Below are 23,073 nucleotides of genomic sequence, written 5' to 3' on the forward strand. Positions count from 1 at the left end.
TCGCCCCCTCCCCCCCACAGTAAAACTGTCAAAGGTGGGAGGGGCGGGAGCGCGCATGTGCGCAGCGCGGCGCGCAGCCTGCGCCGCCCGGACCCCGCGCCCCGCGCCCAGCGCCCCGGCCCCGGCCCCCGCCCCGGCCGCCGTCCCGCTGGGCGCCGCAGGTAAGCCCCCGGCCGCGCCCCGGGCCGGACCCCGGGGCAGCCTTCGCTCGGCCGCGTTCCCGACCCTGACCCCGCGCACAGGTCGGTGGGGGGGGGTGCCGGGCCCGGAGCCCCCGCCCGCCGCCCACCGCCCCCTGCGGCGCCCGGACACCCCCGCCCCACCCCCCACCCCCCACGCCCAGCGCCGCGCCCCGCGCCGGCGCCGCGCTCCTGCCTCCTCCTTCTCCAGAAAAAGTCGCCATTTTGGTTCACTGCCTTCGCCCCCCCTCGCCCCCCCCGGGCCCGCGATCGGACCCTTTCGGGGCCAGGCCGGAGCCCCGCACCCGGGCCGCAGGTGACAGGTGGGTGGCAGGGCCGGCCTCCAGGTGTGCGTTCCCTGGCCAGCCTCACCCGTGCGCCCAGCCTGGGCCGCGGTCCTGCCGCCGGCGTTGCTTGGGGCGCCCCCTCCCCCTGCGAGGGTCCCACCTCGGCGACCCTGTCCGGCCCGGAGGCAGGGTGCAATCCCTTTTCCTCCTGTTGTTCAAGTGACAGGTCTTGGGTAGAAAGAGGGTGTCTGTCTCCTGGGGCAGCCCTGGTCCCAGCCCCCCAACTCTGAATTCTCCTCCCAAGCTGGAAACTGGAAAGTGGGTTCTTGGCAGGCGCCCACACCCCAGGCTGCTGGAGTCCTCAGGGGCTGGGGTGATCGGAGGCTGGCAGGTGTCCTTTACAAGTCTCCGTGTGAGGACTTAAGAGAACTTTGCTTAGGGCCGGGAGACCCGTACCTCCACCCAGGGTTAGGAGGTGGCGGGCAGTGACTGCCCTTACCTTGACCTCAGCCTCTAGGCCTGGAGTGCTTTCCCATCTTCTCTGGGAACTGCCAGAGGAGGGACCCCCGTCCACGCAACTGTCCCCAACCCCCTTCCTGTGGCTTTGGGTGTCCCTGTGGGAGGATCGAGTAGGACCTAAGCTCAGAGTCCCTCCCCCTAGCTCTCAGGGTATGTGGTCCCCCAGCAAAACAGGCCTATGGAGGCCCAGCCTTGGGCAGTGGGGTGTTCGCTGTGGCCAAAGGTTGGCGGTCTCTGGAGGAGTGGTACTGGTGGGCCTGTAGGTGGGGGCCAGGGAGGCTTTTAAGTGGGGAGGTGGGATGGAGGTCAGCCAGGGAGGGGGTTGGCTGAGGGATTCCTGTTGGAGACAAGGTTGAGAAGAGGGTCCGTGGGATGGCTTGGCTGGCATGGGGACCAGACCTGGGTGCTTACAGGGTGCTCTGTCCTTGATCTGCCCCACACGCCCCTTGGGAAGTCGCTGATTGAGGGAGTAGGCTAGGGGTCCTCAATGCCCATCTTGGCCATTTTCCATCTGTGTCCTGCAAAGAAGCATTGGGGGGTGCCCCCCAGGTGGGGAGGCATTGCCTCCGGTCTGGGTGAAGCTGTGGAGGAAGGTGTCCAGGGTCCTCAGCCAGCACAGCATTTGGGCCCGCGGCCGTACTGGAGTCATACTTGGCTCTTCACCTCTTTCCTCCTGAACCTTCCACCTCTGTAGGGACCACCCCTCGTCCAGTAGCAGGTGTGATCCTTGGCACTCTCTGGGACTGTGTGTCTGGGGACAAGGGAAGTCTGTGGGAGCTGATGAGGGTCAGGGTTAGATGCTTCCAGGCTGATTGTGCCTCCTGCTTAATATGGGGGGACCTCATCTGGGCAGCCCCTCCCCTAAACCAGAAGCCTCCACCATCTGCTTTCCCATGTGGCCAAATACACAGACGGGCAGGCACTGCTCTCCTGAGCCACAGAGGGGCCTGTCTGGGGGCGGTGCTCAGGGCCAGCCCATTTCAAGTCCTGACCCGGGCCTGGTAGGCCTCACGAGTCTGTCCACTTGCTGTGCAGAGATGACTGATCCCTTCTGCGTTGGAGGAGGCCGCCGGCTCCCAGGGTCCACCAGGAGTGGACCTGGGAAGGATGGAGGTCGAAATGAGGTCCGACTTCCTGTGCTCCACGACCCACCAAAGTTGGGTAAGAGGGGTCAGGCCAAGGTCAAGTCTAGGCGATCACAGGCAGCCAGTCCTGGGTGTGGGATCCCTCACTGGCTCCCAGCTCCCCAGTGGTCCAGCTCCTGGGTACTCAGCTGAGCTGCCTGGGCACCTGAGGGCCTTCCCAGGGTGGGGGTAGCCTGGGCCTCTAAATTCTTGTCCTAGGATGACCACAATCTCCCACTCCCCATGCTTCACAATGGGAGAAGCAGGGCTTACTCCAGGCCTGACCAGCCCCTTGGGTGGCAGGCAAGGCTGTGGGAAGCACAGCTTCCAGATCTTGGCACATAATGTGTTGCAGGGATGCCGGTGGCCCGGGGTGGGCAGACAGTGTCCAGCCAGGCCCCACTGTGCTTTGACCCGGGAAGTCCAGCCAGTGACAGGACCGAAGGGAAGAAGAAGGGGCGTCCGAAAGCTGAGAACCAGGCCCTCCGAGACATTCCCGTGAGCTCCCTGAAGGCCGGGTGGGACTCGTGCTGGGATCCGCCTCACACAGCTTGCCGTGCATCCAGCCCCACGCCCTCCCCACCTGCGGCAGAGGGTCCCTCCATGCTTTAAGGCTTCATGGTGTGGCCTGGGACCTAGTGGACCACGTCCATGGGGCTTTGAGAGCTGGCCCAGTAAACCATAGCTGCTCGGAGTGGCCTGAATCTCGCTGCGGTCCTGAGCTGGAGGGGCTTCTGCCGCCTGTCTGCCCTGCAGGCCTGGGGAGGGTGCTGGGTCTGGGGCTTGGCTTGGTAGAGGCCCAGCTGGCTGAAGGGTCAGCAGACTCGCCTTTTCCATGCCCAGCTCTCCCTGATGAACCAGTGGAAAGACGAATTCAAGGCACACTCGAGAGTGAAGTGTCCGAACTCCGGCTGCTGGCTGGAATTCCCCAGCATCTACGGGCTCAAGTACCACTACCAGCGGTGCCAAGGGGTAAGGGGCCATGGGGCAGGCAGGAGGAGGAGGCCTGGAACCCGCCCTGCCTGCGTAGGGTGCAGTAGCCTCCGGCCGCCCCATGCCTGCGTAGGGTGTGTGTGGGCAGTAGCCTCCGGCCGCCCGCCCTGCCTGCGTAGGGTGCAGTAGCCTCCGGCCGCCCCCATGCCTACGTAGGGTGTGTGTGGGCAGTAGCCTCCGGCCGCCCCCATGCCTGCCCTTTTTCTTCAGGGCGCCATCCCAGAAAGGCTGACCTTTCCCTGCCCCTTCTGCGAGGCCGCCTTCACCTCCAAGACCCAGCTGGAGAAGCACCGCATTTGGAACCACACGGACCGACCCTTGCCTGCGCCCAAGCCTGGGCCAGTGAGCCGGCCAGTCACCATCAGCCGGCCCGTTGGGGTCAGCAAGCCAATTGGAGTGAGCAAACCTGTCACTATTGGCAAACCTGTGGGTGTCAGCAAACCCATCGGCATCAGCAAGCCGGTGACCGTCAGTAGGCCTGTGCCGGTCACCAAGCCGGTGACGGTCAGCAGGCCTGTGCCGGTCACCAAGGCTGTCACGGTCAGCAGGCCTGTGCCGGTCACCAAGGCTGTCACGGTCAGCAGGCCTGTGCCGGTCCCCAAGCCAGTGACTCTCAATAAGCCAGTGTCAGTCACCAAATCCGTGCCGGTGACCAAACCGGTGACCATCAACAAACCGGTGCCAATGACAAAGCTTGTGACGGTTACAAAACCTGTGCCAGTCACGAAGCCAGTGACGGTCAGCAGGCCCATTGTGGTCAGTAAGCCCGTGACGGTCAGCCGGCCCATTGCCATCAGCAGACACACACCACCTTGCAAAATGGTGCTGCTCACCAAGTCTGAGAACAGAGCTCGAGCCACCGGGAGGAGCAGTGGTAAGAAAAGGTACGGGCTCTCCTCCTGGGTTGGAGGTGGCACCAGGGCCCAAAGGGGGCCCTCCTGCCCCTCACCAGCCCGCTCCCTGCAGGGCCGCGGACAGCCCGGACGTGTGCCCCATTCTGCCGAAGCAGGCGAGGCCGGAGAACGGAGAGTCCGGCGCCTCCACCGCAGGCCACAGCTCAGCCTGCCCCCTGAGCACAGACCCCGGCGGTGGCCCCCTCTCTCTGGGCAGCAGGCTCTTGGGGAGCAAGGAAGCCCCGAGGGCCCCGGGCCCCATGTCCCCACCTGAAGAGGGAGTGGAACGCACAAAGCACAGTAAGAGGAGAGCCGGGGGGCAGGGGCTGGGTAGGGCGGCCATCGACTGGCCCAGGCCTCCCGATGGTTATTTGACCAGAACCTTGGCCCCTGTCTTCTCTCCCCCGAGTCAGGAAGGAAACAGAAAACGCCCAAGAAGTTTACGGGGGAGCAGCCATCCATCTCAGGGACCTTCGGACTCAAAGGTAGGGCCATGGCCAGTTGGGCTTCTGGGCCTGGGTGCACACACAAGTGTGACTGCACCTGTGGCTCACAGTTGCCCTCTCCTGTGTGTGCGCACGCAGGCCTAGCCAAGGCAGAGGACAAATCCCGCATGCACCGTGTCAAGAAGCAGGAGGGGCCGGGCCCTGAGGACGTGCGGAAGAAGGTGCTGGCTCCCGCTAGCACTGTCGGCAAGGACGCGCCGGCCCCCGCGGCCCACGCAGCTCCAGGTCGGGGGGCTGCCGGGAGGCGGGGCCCAGGACAGATCTCGACTCTGGGGCAGATCCTGGACCCCAGGGACTGGGGGCTGAGCATGGACCGTGGGTCCTGTGCTTGGCATCCAGGGCATCAGGGAGCCCCCACCAGTCCCTGAGGCCCTGGCCCTGCCCCACAGGTGGCCCTGAGGAGCAGTGGCAGCGGGCCATCCACGAACGGGGGGAGGCCGTCTGCCCCACCTGCAGCGTGGTCACCCGAAAGACCCTCGTGGGGCTCAAGAAGCACATGGAAGTGTGTCAGAAGGTAAGGCCACCCCGGGGTCCCGGGCGGGGGGCGCTCAGAGTGCATGTCTCACGGCAGGGACGTGTCTGCAGCTGCAGGACGCTCTCAAGTGTCAGCACTGCCGGAAACAGTTCAAGTCGAAGGCCGGCCTCAACTACCACACCATGGCCGAGCACAGCGCCAAGGTACGCCCGGGCCCGCCGATCCCCGGCCCCCACGTCCGTCCCAGCCCACCCCCTGCCCCCGCCCCCGCCTGCTGGCTGCTCATCACCACGGGGCCACAGAGCTCAGTGGTCCCCGTGCCTGACCGTGGGCATCGGTGGCCCTGATCCCCGGGGCAGGGACTGGGGCCCTGGGGGGGGGATATTAAGGCTGGGCCTGCCCCCCAGCCCTCGGACGCCGAGGCCTCGGAGGGGAGCGAGCAGGAGGAGCGTGAGCGGTTGCGCAAGGTGCTGAAGCAGATGGGGAGGCTGCGCTGCCCCCAGGAGGTCAGTCGGACAGCGGGGGTGGGGCGCATGTGTGGGCCGAGGCCCAGCCTCTCTGGCTGCTTACCCTCACCCGACCCCAGGGCTGCGGGGCTGCCTTCTCCAGCCTCATGGGCTACCAGTACCACCAGCGACGCTGCGGGAAGCCGCCCTGTGAGGTGGACAGCCCCTCCTTTCCTTGTACCCACTGCGGAAAGACCTACCGCTCCAAGGCTGGACACGATTACCACATGCGCTCAGAGCACACGGCCCCGGTGAGCAGCCCCCGGTTGACTCCTCCCTTGCGGGGGCGGCAGCGTGCATGAGAACTTGTGAGCCTGGGACCACGGGGCCTCTGTGTTTGCCACGCGTGGCCCATAGGCCCCGTGGCTCACCCCAGCCTCCCTGTGCTACAGCCACCTGAGGAGCCTGAGGACAAGCCCCCTGAGACGGAGGACTTGCTGGGGGTCGAGCGGACCCCCAGCGGCCGTGTCCGCCGCACGTCTGCCCAGGTGGCCGTGTTCCACCTGCAGGAGATCGCGGAGGACGAACTGGCTCGGGACTGGACCAAGCGGCGGGTGAAGGATGATCTGGTACCCGAGACTGCCCGGGTGAGCGGCCGCCAGGCCCCCAACCCCCGTCTCTGAGCAGGACGTGACGGAGCTCCGGGTCCCCTGTGACAGCCTTGCCTGTGATCTGGGGCATTGACCGACTGTCCAGGTTGAAGTCTCCCATTTGTGGAGGGCACAGTTGAGGTCCTCAGAACAGCTTGGGTATCTGGGCCAGCTCTGGGCTGGCCCTCGGGGACCCCCGTCCCCGGCGGGCGGGGCTCACCGCAGTGCACACCTGTGTTTACAGCTCAACTACACTCGGCCCGGCCTCCCCACGCTCAACCCCCAGCTGCTAGAGGCGTGGAAGAATGAAGTCAAGGAGAAAGGTCATGTGAACTGCCCCAATGATGTGAGTTGGGGCAGGCTGGTGGGGTAGGGACACTGGGACTCGAGGACGAAGAGCCCAGGTGTGGCCCCGGGTAGAGGCCCTCCACGGTGGCTTACCTCTGGTCCCTGGGCCCCTGCAGGGTCCTTCGGAGGAGAAGTCCTACCTGCCCATACCCGCAGATTCCTGGGGTCAAGCCCCGTGCTTCCCCAGAGGAGCCCCGTGTCCCCTGGGCAAGGGGTGCATGTGTGCTTGTGTGGGGGCATCTGCTGGGAGACCCTCTCCCATGGTTGCCTCCTGTCCCCAGTGCTGCGAAGCCATCTACTCCAGTGTGTCCGGACTTAAGGCCCATCTCGCCAGCTGCAGCAAGGTCAGTTTCCAGGCCCTTTCTCAGGGTGATGGGGTGCTCGGCACTCCCAGCCAGCCCCTAGAGGTCCCCCCACCTTGTGAGTGTGACCCTGCCCCCACGGGGCAGCCGCCGCTGCCTCCTTCGGGAGCCCAGGGACTGGCTAGTGCCTGATGGCCAACCTGGCCCAGGGTTCTCCAGCCCGGTCCGTGAGTCAGTCCACTCCCAGTTGTTCTGCCCACAGGGGCTCCACGTCTGTCAAGGTGTAATGGGCACCTTGACCTGGGCTTGAGGCGAGGGGCCCTCAGGCAAAGGCTGCAACTCCTCCCTGGGGCACCTGCCTCTTCCCAGACGCTCTACATCCCTTCCCTTCCCGTAGTGGGGGCGACTCCAGGGTCCCTGAAGCTCTCTGGAGCTTCTGGTCTTCAGGTGTTGGGGGCGGGGTCCAATCTCTGGGGGGCCGGCCTGTCCTTGCCTTGCAGGGAGACCACCTGGTGGGGAAGTACTGCTGTCTGTTGTGTCCGAAGGAGTTCAGCTCTGAGAGTGGCGTCAAGTACCACATTCTCAAGACCCACGCGGAGGTGGGACGGGCCGTAGCCCTGCAGTGCCTACAGGGCCTGGGCGAGGCTGGGAGGGGGTGGCGGTGGCAGCCCGGGTTGAGAGGGGGCTCCCGGCTTCCCTGGAGGAGCGGAGAAGCTTGGGTGCCCCTCCCCCGGCAGCCCGGGCAGGAGGTGCCCCTTTGGGCGGGAGCTGTGCCGCCCAGCCACCCTAGCGCCGGGGCCTGCCCTGCCCCAGGGCTCGGCACCCTCCTGTCGCAGGGTCTGCATTCGTGCTGTTTCTCCTTCCAGAACTGGTTTCGGACTTCGGCAGACCCACTTCCCAAACACAGGAGCCAGGACTCCCTGGCGCCCAAGAAGGAGGAGAAGAAGAGTCTGGCGGGCGGGAAGAAGCGAGGCCGAAAGCCCAAGGAGCGGACCCCGGAGGAGCCCGCACCCAAGATGCCCCCCCGTCGGGATGACTGGCCCCCAGGAGGCAGAGACAAGGGGGCCCGGGGCTCCACTGGCCGGAAGGTGGGAGCCAGCAAGGCTCCTGAGAAGTGAGCATGGTGGCTGGCCGGCGGGTGGGGCCTGGTCCCCTCACTGGGCGCCAAGCCCACTCTGTTGAGGGTGGGGGTAGCCAGCTCCAGCACCTCCTGTCCTCCTGTTCTCCACCCCCCACCCCTGCCTATTCATCTGTCCGGCGGAGGCAGCCAGTCCCTCTCCTTCCTGAAGGTGGCCCTTCCCCTGTGCAGGCTGCGTAGGGCACACATGGGTAGGTTCCTCGAGGGATGGCCCGCGGCGGCGGCAGACGTGCGATAGCGGGGAGGCTGGAGGGGTGTTCGTGGGCCTGGCGGAGCCGGGGGCCCTGGGGGGCAGGAGGAGGGTCCGCAGCTCAGGCCCAGGGCCACGGGGCAGCGCGGGGCGGGCAGATGGCCTTCACCACGGGAGCTCTGTTCCCATCTGCTTTTTCAGGCCCAGGCCTTGGGGGTCATCGGAGACCCGTGGCTCTGGGCTGATGAGGGCACCTGAGCAGGCTCCCCTCTCTACCCGACACTGGACCCCGGGACCCCCAGCTACCTCCCAGGACAGACCCTGAGTCTGGCTGCTACCGTGCTGACCTGACGGCTTGCCCCAGGGTGGCCTCCCTTGTCCTCCCGCCTCTGGTCCCTCCGCTCTGTTCTCTACCTCTCCGGCTCCCTCCCCCGCAACCCTTTGCTGTGCTCAGGCCCCGGTGCTGCTGGCCCCTGTCTGTCTTGGTGGGTGGAGGCGGCCCCCTTAATGGAGAGGACTCTCTGCCATCCCGGCTTCATGGGTGCTCCCTGCCTGGGGCGAGGGGGGGTTCTGGTCTGACCTGCGGGACCGCATGGGCAACGGGTGAGGGGGCCACGTGGGGCACAGCTTTGCCTCCGCTCTCCAGCTTCGCCAACACCACTGGTCTAGGTTGGGGCAGTCCAGTGGGTTAGGGATGGGCCAGTCTAAGCTCTGAGGTCAGTCTGGGGCCCACAGGCATGTGGGGTGTGGAAGTGGGGCCAGTTTTGAGGAGTGATCCCTGCGGGAATCAGCCTTCTGTCTGCTGGTCTGGGTTGGCTTGTGGCTCCCGTGGGAGTCCCGTTCCCCATTTTTTACCTGCCCTTTTGTTTCTGGTTGTGTGGTCTTTTGATATGAGAGCTGAAGGCCAGGGAAAGAACTTGGCCAAGGTCATGTTGTGTTGGCGGCAGCTCTGCAGCTCTTGTGTTGGGCCCCAGAGGGGATGGCGAGGTCTGCCGGTTGACCGGGGTTCAGGCTGGAGTTCAGGGCACCCAGAGTTGGTGGCCACACTGCCTCTGGTTTCCTCCCTGGGCCCCACCTTCCAACTTTGGCATCGTAGGGAGGAGGAAGGTACTCAGAGCCACTGGGTTTAGACAAGAAGCTGTTTCCCACTGGGGGGTGGGGGTGGGCTGAGGGCTTGGTCTGGCTGATCCTGGACGATGTGAATTTTGATATTTGCCTGTGTGCGTGTGTCTCCTGGGTGTAGTGGATGCCAGTCTTGTTGCTTAAGTAACAACCTTTTTTTTAATTCTGTTTTTTATACAAAAACACAACAATCTGACATTTTGGTGCTAAGGGTTTCCTGGTGCCGACGGTAGATCTGGGGGCTAAGGGGGTGTCTCTCCTCTGCTCAGGGAGGCAGTGCTTACTGGGCACCTCTCTGCCCCCCGACCCCCAGCTCCTGTCCTCACCTAGATCCAGGAGAGGAGGAGCTCCCAGTCGGGCTCAGCTCTCCTAGCTCTGCAGTAGGGAAACAGGTTCCAGGGGACCTTTGGGGTCCATCGTGCTGCCTGTGTCCAGCTTCTTCCTGTGGCCCAAAGGCTCTGACTTGGGCAACCCTGGCCTGATGTGCTAGGGAGGGGGTGTAGAGACATGAACTAACCCCCAATCACACTCACCTTGATTTGATTAAAGGGCGAGGTCTGGGCTGGCAGGTGTGATCAGTGTCAAAGGTCAGGGGCGGGCAGCTTGGGCAGGGCTTTGAATTGCGTGGGCAGAAGGGTTTTCTTTCTCGTGTACCTGGGTGTCACGATGGCATACAGCTGGTGGGGGCAGAGGTGGGGTTAGGCAGCCACTGCAGGGGCAGCCTGGGGCAGGGAAGGGGGTACAGGTGCTGCCAGGAGCCCCAGGTGCGTTTTGTCCTTGTCACCAATGGCTGGAGGAGGTTGGACCTCAACATCTATGCTGGGGACAGCCGCCCACCCCAGCCTCTCAGGTACTTGGCCCTTGGGGAGTGGGGGGCTGGTTTTTTGCTAGGGGGTGAGTTTCCAGGTCACCCCCTGGGTCCACAGATGGGCCCTGGTTTGGGAACCCAGCTGTGCCACGTGGGAGGAGGTGGGGTCCTGGGTAACTTGATGTTTAGCACTTTAACCCCCTTCTTTGTCTTTAAAGTGGGTGTGGGGAGCTGCTGCCAAATGTGGCTGTTGGGTTGGACCCCTCTCCCTTCTTCCTTTCCTGCTTCCTATGCTCGGGCAAGCGGCAGTGGTGAGCTGGTCCACAGAGCCCGCCTCCAAAAGGGGCAGAGCCCTGGGGGGGGGCGGCGCTCAGCAGCCTTGATTGACACCTTCAGTGAGAGGGGCTGGAGCGGCAGCTCCCACCCCCCACCCCCGGGCATGGTGGGCATGGACCCTGCCCAAAACTGAAGCCCAGGGCACAGTGCCAGGTCCCTTTCTGAAGATCTACCTCTGGCCCAGCCCACCCCCTCCCCACCCTGCCCTGAGAACAGGAAGGGGCCGACTCAAGGGGCTGACACTTAACACAGAAGCAGGGTGCACGTTTGTTTGCTTGTGCAAAGGCAGATGAGGGTGTATTCCTGGCGTGACCAGTGGCCCAGCCGTGGCCCCCGTCCTGTCCCTCTGGATCAGAAGGGAGAGAACGGGGGCACCCTGGCCCGTGGAGGGCAGGGCTGTCCCGGCGTGTCCAGGTCGGTGGGCCCCAGGTGGCTTGCCCTGGAGGCCTGGGGTTCAGGGGGCCTGGCCCGCGCCTCTGGCCCGACAGCCACACATCCCTGTGTTTTGGGTTTCTTGATGCCAGTTCTCCGTACATAAGTGCATTTTGAAAGAGAGGTTCCAGCTATCACTTGTAACCATATATATACATATATATTCTATCTACAAAGTGTTTATCTGCAAGATGTTTTGACGGTGAGCTCGGGCCCTGCCCGCCTTGTGACCATCTTGTCCCCGGTCCCCGTCCCCGCCTCCCCGGCCCCGAGTGGTGCGGGGTGGGCCACCAACTGTATGTGTTAAATATGACTGTATCAAATAAATGTTTATTGACTTTTTTCCAGAGGCTTTGTGCGGCTGAGTTTGTGCTCAGGCTCGGGGTGGGAGTCCTTCCCCGCGCAGGACGCCCGCCCGGGGCGCGTGAGGCCGGACTACGAGTCCCGGCATGCACAGCCGTACGGCCTTGTGGGGCTGGTAGTTTGCCGGGCGCGCCAGTCAGCGCGTGGTGCGAAGCCCGGAACTACGACTCCCGAAGGCCTGCGCGGCCGGCCCCAGAGCCCCGCCCCGCGGCCGGCCGCCTGCGGCGAGGCCTCGGAGCTCCATGGCGGCGCCCCCGGTCCCTGGCGAGGCGCCCCGCTTGCCTCCGGCGCCCGCTGCGGCCGGAGACGGGCCCGACCGGCCGCCGGAGAGGAGCGAGACCGCGTGCGAGGACCGGTAGGCGCGGCGCGCCGAGCTCGGGCTGGGGGCCGCGCACGCCCCCTCGCGTCCGCCGCGGGGCCGTGGGGCGCTCGCTGGCCGGCGGGGCTCTGGGCGCGCGAGGGCGGCGGGCGCCCGCCGTGGGAGGGTCCCGGCCGGGCGGGGACACCGAGCGTGCACCGCCGCGCCCGGGGGCCCGCGCTCGCGGCCAAGCCTGCGGACAGAGCGGCTTCTCCGGAGGTGGCTTCGGTGTCGGTCCCGAGGGGCGGGAGCGTGACCTGGCGCTCCGCGGGGGGCCGGCCCTGCCTCCGCTCTGCTCCTCGCCAGCGCCACGGCTGAATCCGGGTGCCTTCGGCCTGCCCCCTGCCCCCGGTGGGGCCGCGCCTCGAGGCTCGGTGGAGGCTCTGCACGAGCCTAGAGTGGGAGGGCGGAGCGGGGCCGGAGCCGCCCGTGACCCCGTCCGTGACCCCCGCCTTGACCCCCGCCGGTGACCCCGCCGGTGACCCCACCCGTCGCCCCAGCGGGGGAGGTGGAAGGGGCCCAGAGGGAGCGGGCTCCTGCCTCTGGGTGGGAACTGCCCCGGAGGAAGGCTCGCGACAGCCCCGGGGTCGGGGGGACCTGGAGGACCTCTCCGAGGCAGAGGTGCTGTGTACCTGGGCTCCGCCAGGATGGTCTGGGGGCCGGGGCGCCGCTGTGTGCGCAGGGAGAGGACCGAGCGAGGGGCGCCCAGAGGGGTGCACACCTTCCCGGCCCAGAGCGACTAGATGGTGGCCCGGGGTGGCTGAGTCTCGCAGCCCTGAGCGGCTCGGCCAGGCTGAGTCAGCCCCAGATCGGAGAGGGCAAGGCGGGAGGCGCCCTGGAGAGAAGCACTCCCTGAAGACATGGGCCGGTGGGCGCTGCGTCGAGTCCCCACCCCGTGTGCGGAGCCAGCGAGTGGGCACACGTGCCTGTCATGGGACCCGGGGAGCCAGAGGTCCCAGGAAGGGAGCCAGGGCCCGGCAGCGGCACTGTGGACTCTGGCGTGCTTCTCCAGAGGCCCCGAGGGCGTCCGTCCTGGCACTGCCTCTGGGCGTCCCGGTTACTCCCCAGTGCTGGTATCCTGAGCGCTGCCCCACAGGCCCCACACGCCCCCCGCGGGCCCCAGAGCTGGTCTGGTCACATCCGGGTGTAGGTGCCCACGACAGCGGCTGCATCCGTGTGCTCCGTCCGCCGCGCCGGTTGTGTTTCATCTGTTTGCTCCCTAGAGGGTCAGGGACCTCGGACACCTTAGCGCTGGGCAGGCTGGCAGATAAGTGAGCGTTTGGGGGAGGACGGTGAGCCCCTCAGGCAGTCTCCTGGTGCAGTCCAGGTGGAGATGGGTCTGAAGCTGTGGCGGTGGACGGAGGCCGACCGGACCCGTCCAGAACACAGGATCAAGCCGATTCTGCAGGCAGGTTTCCAGGGGGGTGGGGGAGGGGTCATGCAAGTCTCTGGAGCCTGTTTGAGCCCCTGTAGGGCTGTAGCCTCCCAGCCCCCCCAGTTTCTCATCTGTCCTGAGAAAGCCCTGATACCTCTCTGGCCCTGAGCTCGTCTGGGGTTCCTGGGGCCGGGGCCCAGTGGATCAGCACCTCCCTCCTCCCTCTGGCCTCTACTTACTCATCCGGCAAACTTCCCTAAAGCTGGCAGCGCGTCGGGCACCAGTGGCCAGCTGTGCTGCCCTGCCCGGGACGGCTCCCACCTCCGAAGTGTCCTGGGGGCCAAGCTCTTGTGGGCAAAGATGGAGAGTTCTGTCCCGCTCCAGGTGCCTCTGGACAGGGAGGCAGACTCACCCTTCTTACCTGGGCGGCCGGGAGAGGCTGCTCCTGAGGCAGCGTCCAGGAATGGCCCCTCTTCGGGTGTGGGAACCCCACATGGAATTTTCTCTTCCCTGAGCCTCCATGTCGTTGGGAGGAAAGCTGGGAAGGAGGCCGGGGACTTAGGGACGCAGACCCTCGACCCTCGACACTCTGGCTGAACCCATTCTCCCTCCTGCTGCCAGGCTGGAGACCGGCTGTGTCCCGGGGCTGACGCTGAGCTCCACGTGGCCTTGGGGACCGGCTGGAGCCTACCCCTGGAGGGAGGGAGGGGCGGGCTGCTAGAGTTTCAGGTTGTTTATGCCTCTAGAAGGCACCTTGGGGCCGAGGGTGTGACAGTCAGCAAGGCTTGGCTGCCAGAGGGTTTCCGGGTTTTCCTCCCGCGGAGGGTGAGGAGGGGGTTGGTCCTCCAGTCCCAAGCCGGCCTGGGGTCTGGAGATTCTTGCCCCGGTGTTCTGGGGGAGGTGCACCACGGTCCCCAGCAAGCCTGGGCCAGCAGCATACCCGCAGGCGCACAGGAGGGGCAGTTCACACCCAGGGCTGGCCTGAGCTCGGCCAGGGCCCCACAGCCGTGTTCTTTCCGGCAGGGTCAGTGCTATTAATACCAGGAGAGCTCACAGCCCCCAGCCAGCTGAGCCTCTTAATGCCTGTGGCCTCAGCCTCTGAGGCGGCGGTGGGTCCTTTTCCTTCTGCACGGGGCTCTTGCAGCCCGTACCCTAGCTCCTCATCTGCGGGGCCGCCTGCCCACCCATGGGGGGGCAGTTCAGGTGGCCCCTGAGCTGTCCTGGGGGGCTACTGTGGGCCTGAGGGACACAGTGGAGGTGTTCCTGTACACACCTGGGATCACCCTGCTGTCCGCTGTCCCGTGACCCAGACATGAGCAGCCCCCCAGCTTACCCTGGCATCAGGATCTCGGGGTGCTGGGCCCTTGGAGCAGAAGGCAGGTGAGTGGCAGGTGTGTGGTCTCCGGTGGCCATGGCGAGGCGACTGCCTCTGCTGGGTCTTGGCCGCTCGCAGCCCCATGCGTCCTGTGTCTAATCGACCTCAGGAGTCCAGCAGGCCAGGTGGGTGCTCTGGAGGGCCCAGGCTGGGCTGGCCCCAGGAGGGGCTCGTTTTGCTTGGGGCTGTCTGTTACAGGCGAGTCTCTGTCCGTTGTGGCCCCTAATCCTTCGGTTTGAAGTTACCTTTTGTCGCCGTAACCAGACGCACGTCGTCCACCTGGGGATTGGGAAAGGAGATCTTGGGTGCGACATTCCCATTTCCAAGGTCGTGTCGTGAGAACATGGGGTGAGGCTTGCTCTGAGGTCACAGCGAGGCTTCCTCCCTCGCTCCCAGAGAGAGCCGGGGCTTTGGAAAAGGCAGTGGAGCTGGGCTTGGCTGCATACCCAGCCTGACACGGTTCAGACCCATCACACGCCCCAGATGGGGCGGGTTTCTGGCAAAGCTCTCTCTGGCCTACTTTCCGCTCTTCCTGGCGCATGGGCGCTCTTCCCGGGGACAGTGTCTGCCCCGGGCGGTCGGCAGCAGGAGCCTCAGAAGTCGTCAGTGGTCGTGGCCGTCACTGGCTCCGCAGGACAAGGAACACTCACAAATAAGGATTCAGAGTTTCCTGTTGGAGAGGCCGGGCCACTGCCCTGGGGTGAGAAGCAGGGCCCGTGGCGGACTGCAACTGCTCGGCGGCCGGCTGTGAGGGACGTGTGAGCTGCTGAGGCCCCTCCTTTGCAAGCCGGGTTGTCCACATCAGAGTTTTCAACCAGAAGGCACAGGGGAGGGGAGCGGGGGGCTGGACTTCGTTTTCTGCCCCCCCCGCCCCGTCACCTCCAGGGCCACCATGGAGCCCTCCTGCTGCCGCCAGGAGGTCAGTGCCTTGGGGAGCCCCGAGGCCTGCAGGCCCTGTGTCGTCAGAGGAGTGTTTCCAGTGCCTGGAGACGCCCCTGCGCATTCCCTCCTGCCCCCACCCCTGCCGTGTTCATCTCCGGCTTAACTGAGCAGGAATGTGGGGGCACCCCCGGGGCAGCTCCATGCTGGGCAGAGTCCCCCCCCCCCCACTTCTGGGTGGCAGTGCCTGACTCCAGAGCTGCACAGGTGACCCCGAGCACACAGACTGGCCAGTTACGTCTGTTGCTGTCCTGACAGCACGGAGCCACGACGGCCCTGTGTCGCCTGTCCCCCGGGATGGTGCCCCGTGGTTCTGTCCCGTGATGCCTGGTGTCTCGCTGCTGGGACTGGGCCACAGCTGTTCTCGCGGCTCTCAGGTGCTGCTGGTGTGACCTGTCTCACCTCCAGCTTTGACAGGTTCCTTCCACTGCCTCCTACCCCCAGACACACAGGCACACCGTCCTCCTTGCCCTGGGAAACAGCCGGGACTCCGGGAGGGCTGCGCAGCGGGAACATCGCGTTCCCGAGGTGGAGATGCCAGGGCCGTTCCAGACGCAGGAAGGCTCCCCCATGGCCCTCGGCGGCTGGCGTCGCCCTCGTGGGCGGGATTCCTGGCACCCTGTGGCCTCGCGCTGCTGGGTGTCGCAGGCTGGGTCTGTGCTTATGAGACATTCGAGGCAGCAGGGTCCCAAATCCTCGTGCCCGGGGCGGTCGTGTCGGCGTCTTGTTCTGTGTGTCCTGTCCCGCTCGGACACTCACACGAAGGTGTGTGCAGGGAGCCCGCGAGCTCTGATGCCTGCAGAGCGGGTCCGCGAGGGGACGCTGGGGCCAGCCCAGCCCCTCTCTTGTGCGGGGCCACGAGCGCCTGCTCTCCAGCTTGTTCTGGCCGCGTGCGTCTCCACAGCAGGCTCTTGTGACCCAGCCCGTCCGCTCCGACTGAGGCGGGCGTCTCGCAGATGCTCGCTCCCCACTGGGCTGCTTGGCCAGACTGAGCCGCCTCAGAGCTGTCCCTGTTGGGACTGAGGCGTTGGGCCTGCAGTCACACCGAGCCCCCTGTGAGCTGACGTGGACGTCAGCCTGTCACCGGGTGCGAGGGGCACAGCGCAGGCCGGTGCAGGGCTGCCAGTGCCTCCGCCAGGTGGGGTTTCCTGGTCGTGGCTCCTGGGGACGTGTGCCGTCTTGGTCTGCGATGTGCGGGACAGCAGGAAGCAGAGGCTGCTCTGCGGGTCTCCGAGCCCAGGGTCTCTCTCCTGCACCCATGGCCTCCACCAGCCTGTTCGGCTTTCCGGTCAGCAGTCTGTCTGTCTGGGAGCCTCTCCCGGTGCGCCCCGCAGGGTGGCAGGGGTCGGGTCTTCCGGGGAGTGTTGTGGGAGGGAACACAGTCCTCGACGGGGTCCTGACTGGCCCTGCTGTGCCTCTCGCCCTCTGAGGGGCCCCGGGTGGTTGTCCTTTCCCTCACTGCCATTTGCTGTCCCTCTGGACGCGTGTGGACAGTGACCAGCCCAGGCCAGGAGCCCGTGGATGGGCTGCCGGTCGCTTTCCTTCGCACCGCTTCGGCTGCTCGCCAGGCCCGGGTGCCTGCGTCAGGGATGGGCCCCGGGGGATGGCGGCGTGGCTGGCCTGGGGCAGAGGCAGGCGTGTCTTCCCCTCTGCAGCAGCAGTGCCGAGTCCTTGGACAGGCTCCTCCCGGCCGTGGGCGGCAGGCGCTCACCCCGGAAGCGCACCACCAGCCAGTGCAAGTCGGAGCCGCCCCTGCTGCGCACCAGCAAGCGCACCATCTACACGGCCGGCCGGCCGCCCTGGTACAACGAGCATGGCACACAGTCCAAGGAGGCCTTTGCCATCGGTGAGCAAGGCGGGGCGGTGCTGCTGACTGGAGCTGCCGCGGGTCCCTGGGTGCCGTCGTGGAGAGCTGGGGGAGGTGGGGGGGTGGGGGACGCGGCAGGCAGAGTGTCGGCGTGTGGGGGGAGCACACCCCTGGAGCCAGGCTGGGGGGCCGGCCCTGCTGCTCTTGCTCAGGGTCGCTGGGCCCCTTTCCGCAGGCCTGGGAGGTGGCAGCGCCTCCGGGAAGACCACTGTGGCCAGGATGATCATCGAGGCCCTAGACGTGCCCTGGGTGGTCTTGCTGTCCATGGACTCCTTCTACAAGGTGAGGAGTGCGCCTGTGAGTGCAGGCCACACCCACGGAGGGCCTGGAGGCCCCGCCCCGGTCTCCTGGTCTCCGGCAGGGTGTGGAGAGGCCCACGGAGCCCCCGATCTGCCGCAGGTGCTGACCACACAGCAGCAGGAACAGGCCGCCCACAACAACTTCAACTTCGACCATCCAGACGCCTTTGACTTTGACCTCATCGTGTCCACCCTCAAGAAGCTGAAACAGGGCAAGAGTGTCAAGGTGCCCGTCTACGACTTCACCACCCACAGCCGGAAGAAGGACTGGGTAGGCCTCATGGGCTGGGGCTGTGCGCGCCCGCCTGGGAGCACAGCAGGCGCCGCGGGCGACCGGCTGCACCATCCCTTTGCAGAAAACACTGTACGGGGCAAACGTGATCATCTTCGAGGGCATCATGGCCTTTGCTGACAAGGCGTTGCTGGAGGTGAGGACGGGGCTCAAGGCTCACGGTCCTCCTGGGGATGTCCGTCCCTGCTTCTCCGTGGTTCTGACCCTAAGTTCGCCTCCTCCGAGCCGGCCGAGCCGCTCGCTCCGTCCTATCCCGGTGGTGCAGTCACTGTGTGTTGGGTGGGGAACGGCCGCTCCTTGGAGCGTGGGTCAGTGACATTGGGTGGAGCAGACCCACCGCTCCCACAGGCAGAGTGCAGTGCCCTGGGGGGGGAGGCGGCCTGCGGAGGGGCTCACTCTCAGCTGTGGGTGCAAAGCCCTGGGACAGTGCCTCGACCTGTTCTCATGCTTCCTCACCCTCTTGTGTGAGGCGCCTCTGCGGCTCTCAGGTCCCTGCAGTGGCTGCGGTCAGAGTGACCTCTCTGAGGTCAGAGTCCACAGTGGCGTGCACGTGTGAGCAGTTGCCTGGGATGGAGGCAGCCTCCTGGGTCGGTGCCTTCGGACCCCCGAGAGGCGTGCACAGCAACAGCCTTACCGCCAGGCCCTGCTGTGGGTGGCTGCCTCTGCCACCCGCCCTGAGAACCAGGAGGGAGGCCTGTGCTTTGGTCCTTGTTCCTTGTCGTTCTGAGGCCAGTAAGTTTGGGCTCAGGCTCAGGGAACCTTGTTGACTACCAAGCAACTCTCCAAGCCCAAGCGCTATGGTGGGGGAGGTGAGGCGGGGACAGTCCCTGTGCCCTGGCACGTGCAAGGGCATGTGGACAGCTGGCACCCCACGGAAATGCTGCCGGCTCCCTCCCACCTGTGCGGCCAGGGTCCGTCCAGTGCCCTTGACTGAAGCCCGGTGGACAGTGGCCCGCCCCCGCTGAGTTCCCCACGACTGTGCACACTGCCCGCCAGACCTGCAAGCTGCCCCGTGGGCCTGGTGTGGTCCCAGGCTGGTGCCACGCTCTGCTCAGCACCTCGCCGTCCCCGTCCAGCTCCTGGACATGAAGATCTTTGTGGACACAGACTCTGACATCCGTCTGGTGCGGCGGCTGCGCCGGGATATCAGTGAGCGTGGCCGGGACATTGAGGGTGTCATCAAGCAGTACAACAAGTTTGTCAAACCCGCCTTCGACCAGTACATCCAGCCCACGATGCGCGTGGCAGACATCGTAGTGCCCTGGGGTGAGCCTGCACACCCGCCTGCCGTTGGGCGTGTGGGCAGGAGGGGCCTTGGTCCCCCGCGTGACCCTCCTTGCCCGTCCTGTCCCAGGGAGCGGGAACACGGTGGCCATCGACTTGATCGTGCAGCACATGCACAGCCAGCTGGAGGAGGTGAGCCAGCTGGGCCAGGCCCTCGGGCCCCTGCAGCCCCCCGGGCCCTCTCCCTGCTCCCCGACTCCCCTGCTGCTGCTCGCACCGCCGTCTGCCCTCCCCCGCCCCTGTGTGTCCATTGTCCTCTGCCCTGTTCCAGCGTCCGGTGCTCCGGGCCTGCTCGCTCAGCCCCAGCCCTCTGTGTGGGCCAGAGACCGCGTGGGGTGCCTTCTGGGCCTCCTGGCCTGAGCTGGGCCTTGAGTGGAAGGGTGCGCTCCTGTCCCTCCCAAAGCTTCAGGGGACTTTGGGGTTTTAGCGCTGAGTTCCACATCCGGGGCGCTCCAGGAGGGTTGCCCCAAGCTGAAGTTACGTGCCCTGGGCTGGCCAAGGGTCCTGCCCCTCTGGGCAGGCTTCATAAGGGGGTGTTGGAGGCCTGAGGAACGGGGCCCCAGGAGCCCAGGCTCGTCATGCCCCATCCAGAGGGTGCCCAGGCTACGGGCCGTAAGAACGGGCACCCTCCGGTGCCGGGCGGCTACCTGGGACTGTCCCTGGGGACGGAGGCAGGTCCTTTCCCGGGCGGGTGGGCCTGGCAGGTTGAGGCGCACAGTGGCAACGGGCTGTGCTGTCCGGCGACGGCGAGGTGAGCCGCGCTGCCGCCGCTGACACGCCACCCCCATTCCCTTGTGTCTCCCCGTGTTGCTGCCGCAGCGTGAGCTCAGTGTCAGGTAAGACTTCCCAAACCCGTCTGCACCGCCGGAGGCACTTCCAGCATCCACAGGCAGCTCGGAATTTGGGGTGTCACCTGGGCAGGTGGGAGGGTCCTCTGGTGTCACGCCCATCCCCCCGGGGTCGCCCCGCCCTGGGCAGACAGATGGCTTGGTGGCCCCCACCCTGCTTTTGTCTGTCTTTGCTGGTAGCCGAGGAAACAAAGGCACAGAGAGGTTAAGGCACTTGCCCCGGATCACACAGTGCCCGGACCCTGGTCAGACCTCCCTGGAGGCCTGTCCCCCACAAGGGGGGCTGGCTGCACGGGGTCTGCCGTCAGAGGGCACTGCTGCCCCGAGCCAGCACGGCTGGGTCCCCCCACGTTAGTGCTCAGTAGGCATGTCCCTCAGCAGCCAGAGGGTCCTCTGCCGGACCTTAGGCTCCAGCCTGGATGCCCCCAGACGGTGAGGCCCCAGCCCCCGACCCCCTCCTCACGCTGGCCCTGAGAGCCCGAGGGGAGCTCTGGACGCCCCAGGAGAGAGCGGATGGAGCGCCCACCCCACAGAGTGCCCCGCACTAGTGACTTGCCTGTAGCCGGGGCTTTCTGTGGAACCGGGGAGAGTCCGGAGAGTCGGTTCTGTGAACGGGAGAGTCCCGTTCACGCTTGGGAGCCCTGGAGCGGGTGCCCTGGGAACGGGCCCTGCAGCGTGCTGCCCTCGCGCGAGTCACCGCTGGGCTTTCATCCAGACGGAGGCACCGGCAGGGCTCGCCCTGCCTGGTCCCCGGGGCAGCCCTTGTCTTGAGCATCAAGTTTCCAGGGTGGCAAACTTGAAAGAACACCTAAGCGCGGCGGGCTCTCCACGGTCCGGCCAGCCCAGGAAGTGGGACTGGTGGGCGCGCGGTGGGGCCCGGCAGCGGGGTGTGGGCAAAGCCTCCCGGGTTTCCCTGCCACCTGCCTCTCCTCGCCCTCAGGCCAGCTGGTGGCCCCGGGGACTCGCCCCCCTGCTCAACGGTCTTTTTCTCTTTGTTCTCTTCCTCGTAAACCCTTGGGTTTCCTGCCCTGTTCCCTCCCTGAACACTCTTCACCTGGCGAGCAGAGGAAGCTGCGCTGGGATATGTGAGGACAGAGTGCGCGCTGGTGGTGCTGCCGTGCTGTGTGCGCTGGGGGCGGGGGGTGCTGCTCCCGCTCGCCCCGCCCCGCCCCGCCCCGCCCCGCCCCTGCCCCCTCCGCCCCGGGGGAGGGGGTGCTGCCGCGGGGCTGGCCCCGGAGGGGGCCGGCTCTGCCCGCGTCCCCTGTGAAGGGGCCCTGCCTGCCCTGGAGGGGAAGGGTCAGGACGAGGCTTGGCCCCGAAGCTCAGCCGTTCCCGAGAGACCGGTTCTGGGGTTGGGGACCAGCCGCCCATCGTGGGGGCGGAGGGTCCTTCGCTCGCGCTGCCTGGTCCCCTTTGGCTTCCTGCGGGCCAGCGCAGGAGGGGCTCCGGGCTCGGAGGGGAGGCTCGCGGCTCAGGCCCTCGCTTCCCCTGATGGTCAGCCGCTGCTCAGCCTCCGCCCGGCGGGGGTCCTCGGGCCGGGGCAGGCCCCCACCTGCACACCTCTCTGTCCCCATCACGTGCGCCCCGCCCCCACACACAGTGTCCGGCGTGGGAGGACGGGGCTCCGGGAGGCGACACCCCTTCTTGAGTCCCCAACCACTTTGCGTTCCCAGGGCCGCGCTGGCCTCGGCGCACCAGTGCCACCCCCTGCCCCAGACGCTGAGTGTCCTCAAGAGCACGCCGCAGGTGCGGGGCATGCACACCATCATCAGGTGAGGGCCGTGCAGGCGGGGGTGGGGGGGGGGCCCTGCGAGGCGGGAGGCCCGGCGGCCCCGCTCAGCCCGCGCGTTCCGCAGGGACAAGGAGACCAGCCGCGACGAGTTCATCTTCTACTCCAAGCGGCTGATGCGGCTGCTCATCGAGCACGCGCTGTCCTTCCTGCCCTTCCAGGTGCGGGGCGGGGGCGGGCGGGGTGGGGGTGGGGGGCAGGCGGCGGCTCCCCGCGCTCAGCAGCGCCGCACGGCCTGTGCGCAGGACTGCGTCGTGCAGACCCCGCAGGGGCAGGACTACGCGGGCAAGTGCTACGCGGGGAAGCAGGTACCCGCTGGGGCGCAGCCCGGGGACACGGGGTGGGGCGGCCGGGGAGGCGGGCGGTCCGGCCGGCTCAGCGCCCCCCGCGTGCGGGCCCCCAGATCACCGGCGTGTCCATCCTGCGCGCGGGCGAGACCATGGAGCCGGCGCTGCGGGCCGTGTGCAAGGACGTGCGCATAGGGACCATCCTCATCCAGACCAACCAGCTCACCGGGGAGCCGGAGGTGCGGGCGGCGCCGCGGGGCCTCGCGGGGCGCGGGAGGGGGCAGCTCCAGGTTGGGACCGGCCCTGACTCGGCGCCCCGCAGCTCCACTACCTGCGGCTGCCCAAGGACATCAGCGACGACCACGTGATCCTGACGGACTGCACCGTATCCACGGGCGCGGCGGCCATGATGGCGGTGCGCGTGCTCCTGGTGAGTGGCCGCGGGGGCCGGGGTGGGGGGCAGGCCCGGTCGGCATTGACCGGCCCCTTCGGGCGCAGGACCATGACGTTCCGGAGGACAAGATCTTCCTGCTGTCGCTGCTCATGGCAGAGATGGGGGTCCACTCGGTGGCCTACGCGTTCCCACGAGTGAGAATCATCACGACGGCGGTGGACAAGCGCGTCAACGACCTTTTCCGCATCATTCCTGGCATCGGTGAGGCCGCCCGGGGCTGAGCAGTGGCGCCCGCAGGCCTGCCGGGCCTGAGTCCCCACCACAAGGGCCTACCCCTTTCCTCAGGTAACTTCGGCGACCGCTACTTTGGGACGGACGCGGCGCCCGATGGCAGTGATGAGGAGGAAGTGGCCTCCGCGAGCTAGCCGCCTGCCTGAGCCTTCCCGCCGTGCCACCCCCAGGGCTCTTGTGCCTCAGGGCCCTGCGCACAAGGATGTCCTAACTGATTTTAATTAAGAAGGATGTTACCGCTGTAACCTACTCTATACATTTTATAAAATAAAGTTTGGGAAAAGGAAGCCGTGCCTGGTCAGCTGGGGGCACTCACTCGGGTGCTGTCCTGCCTGAGACCTGGGCTCGCGGAGTAGCCCCAGCGCCCAGGCCGCAGGGCCACACGGGGAGGGAGTGAGTTGAGGAGCTCAGAACCTCTCCTTAGCCGGCCCAGAACTTGCGGTTCCTGCTCCTGCACTGGGCTTTCCCTACAGTCTGGGCTCAGTGTCCGTATTTGGGGGGTAGAGCTGGGGCCCACAGCTCCTGGTTCTGCTAGATGGGCCCCTTGGTGGCCCCCTGGCCTGG

General features: G+C 66.6%; 2 protein-coding genes across 11 annotated transcripts; both read left to right on the forward strand.

The window, feature by feature from the left end:
* Positions 1-53: 53 nt before the first annotated feature.
* On the forward strand, positions 54-11,095 carry ZNF512B (zinc finger protein 512B). Of its 2 annotated transcripts, none has more exons than XM_059133929.1 (17): positions 54-161; positions 2,021-2,146; positions 2,465-2,607; positions 2,953-3,081; positions 3,313-3,986; positions 4,069-4,295; positions 4,409-4,480; positions 4,580-4,726; positions 4,891-5,015; positions 5,087-5,179; positions 5,384-5,482; positions 5,563-5,733; positions 5,875-6,069; positions 6,317-6,418; positions 6,702-6,764; positions 7,223-7,321; positions 7,589-11,095. In XM_059133929.1, exons 1-17 carry the CDS (start codon positions 56-58, stop codon positions 7,838-7,840), a joined length of 2,823 nt encoding a protein of 940 aa, XP_058989912.1. In that variant the 5' UTR covers positions 54-55; the 3' UTR covers positions 7,841-11,095. The 2 variants fall into 2 exon arrangements, with proteins under 2 accessions (XP_058989912.1, XP_058989913.1); XM_059133930.1 differs by lacking the exon at positions 54-161 and adding an exon at positions 359-502.
* A 102-nt stretch (positions 11,096-11,197) lies between these two features.
* UCKL1 (uridine-cytidine kinase 1 like 1) lies at positions 11,198-22,796 on the forward strand. 9 transcript variants are annotated; one of them, XM_059133934.1, is made up of 15 exons: positions 11,201-11,466; positions 16,814-17,004; positions 17,201-17,307; positions 17,425-17,595; positions 17,681-17,752; positions 18,693-18,882; positions 18,971-19,032; positions 20,814-20,833; positions 21,422-21,520; positions 21,605-21,698; positions 21,783-21,845; positions 21,941-22,063; positions 22,147-22,254; positions 22,323-22,479; positions 22,564-22,796. In XM_059133934.1, exons 1-15 carry the CDS (start codon positions 11,354-11,356, stop codon positions 22,641-22,643), a joined length of 1,650 nt encoding a protein of 549 aa, XP_058989917.1. In that variant the 5' UTR covers positions 11,201-11,353; the 3' UTR covers positions 22,644-22,796. The 9 variants fall into 9 exon arrangements, with proteins under 9 accessions (XP_058989921.1, XP_058989917.1, XP_058989918.1 ...); XM_059133935.1 differs by lacking the exon at positions 20,814-20,833 and adding an exon at positions 19,720-19,736 and having other exon boundaries at positions 11,202-11,466; XM_059133936.1 differs by lacking the exon at positions 11,201-11,466 and adding an exon at positions 13,563-14,224.
* The last annotated feature ends 277 nt before the right edge of the window (positions 22,797-23,073 follow it).

The sequence above is a fragment of the Mustela lutreola genome, chromosome 9, assembly GCF_030435805.1.
Source record: "Mustela lutreola isolate mMusLut2 chromosome 9, mMusLut2.pri, whole genome shotgun sequence".
In the NCBI taxonomy this organism is placed as follows: domain Eukaryota; kingdom Metazoa; phylum Chordata; class Mammalia; order Carnivora; family Mustelidae; genus Mustela; species Mustela lutreola.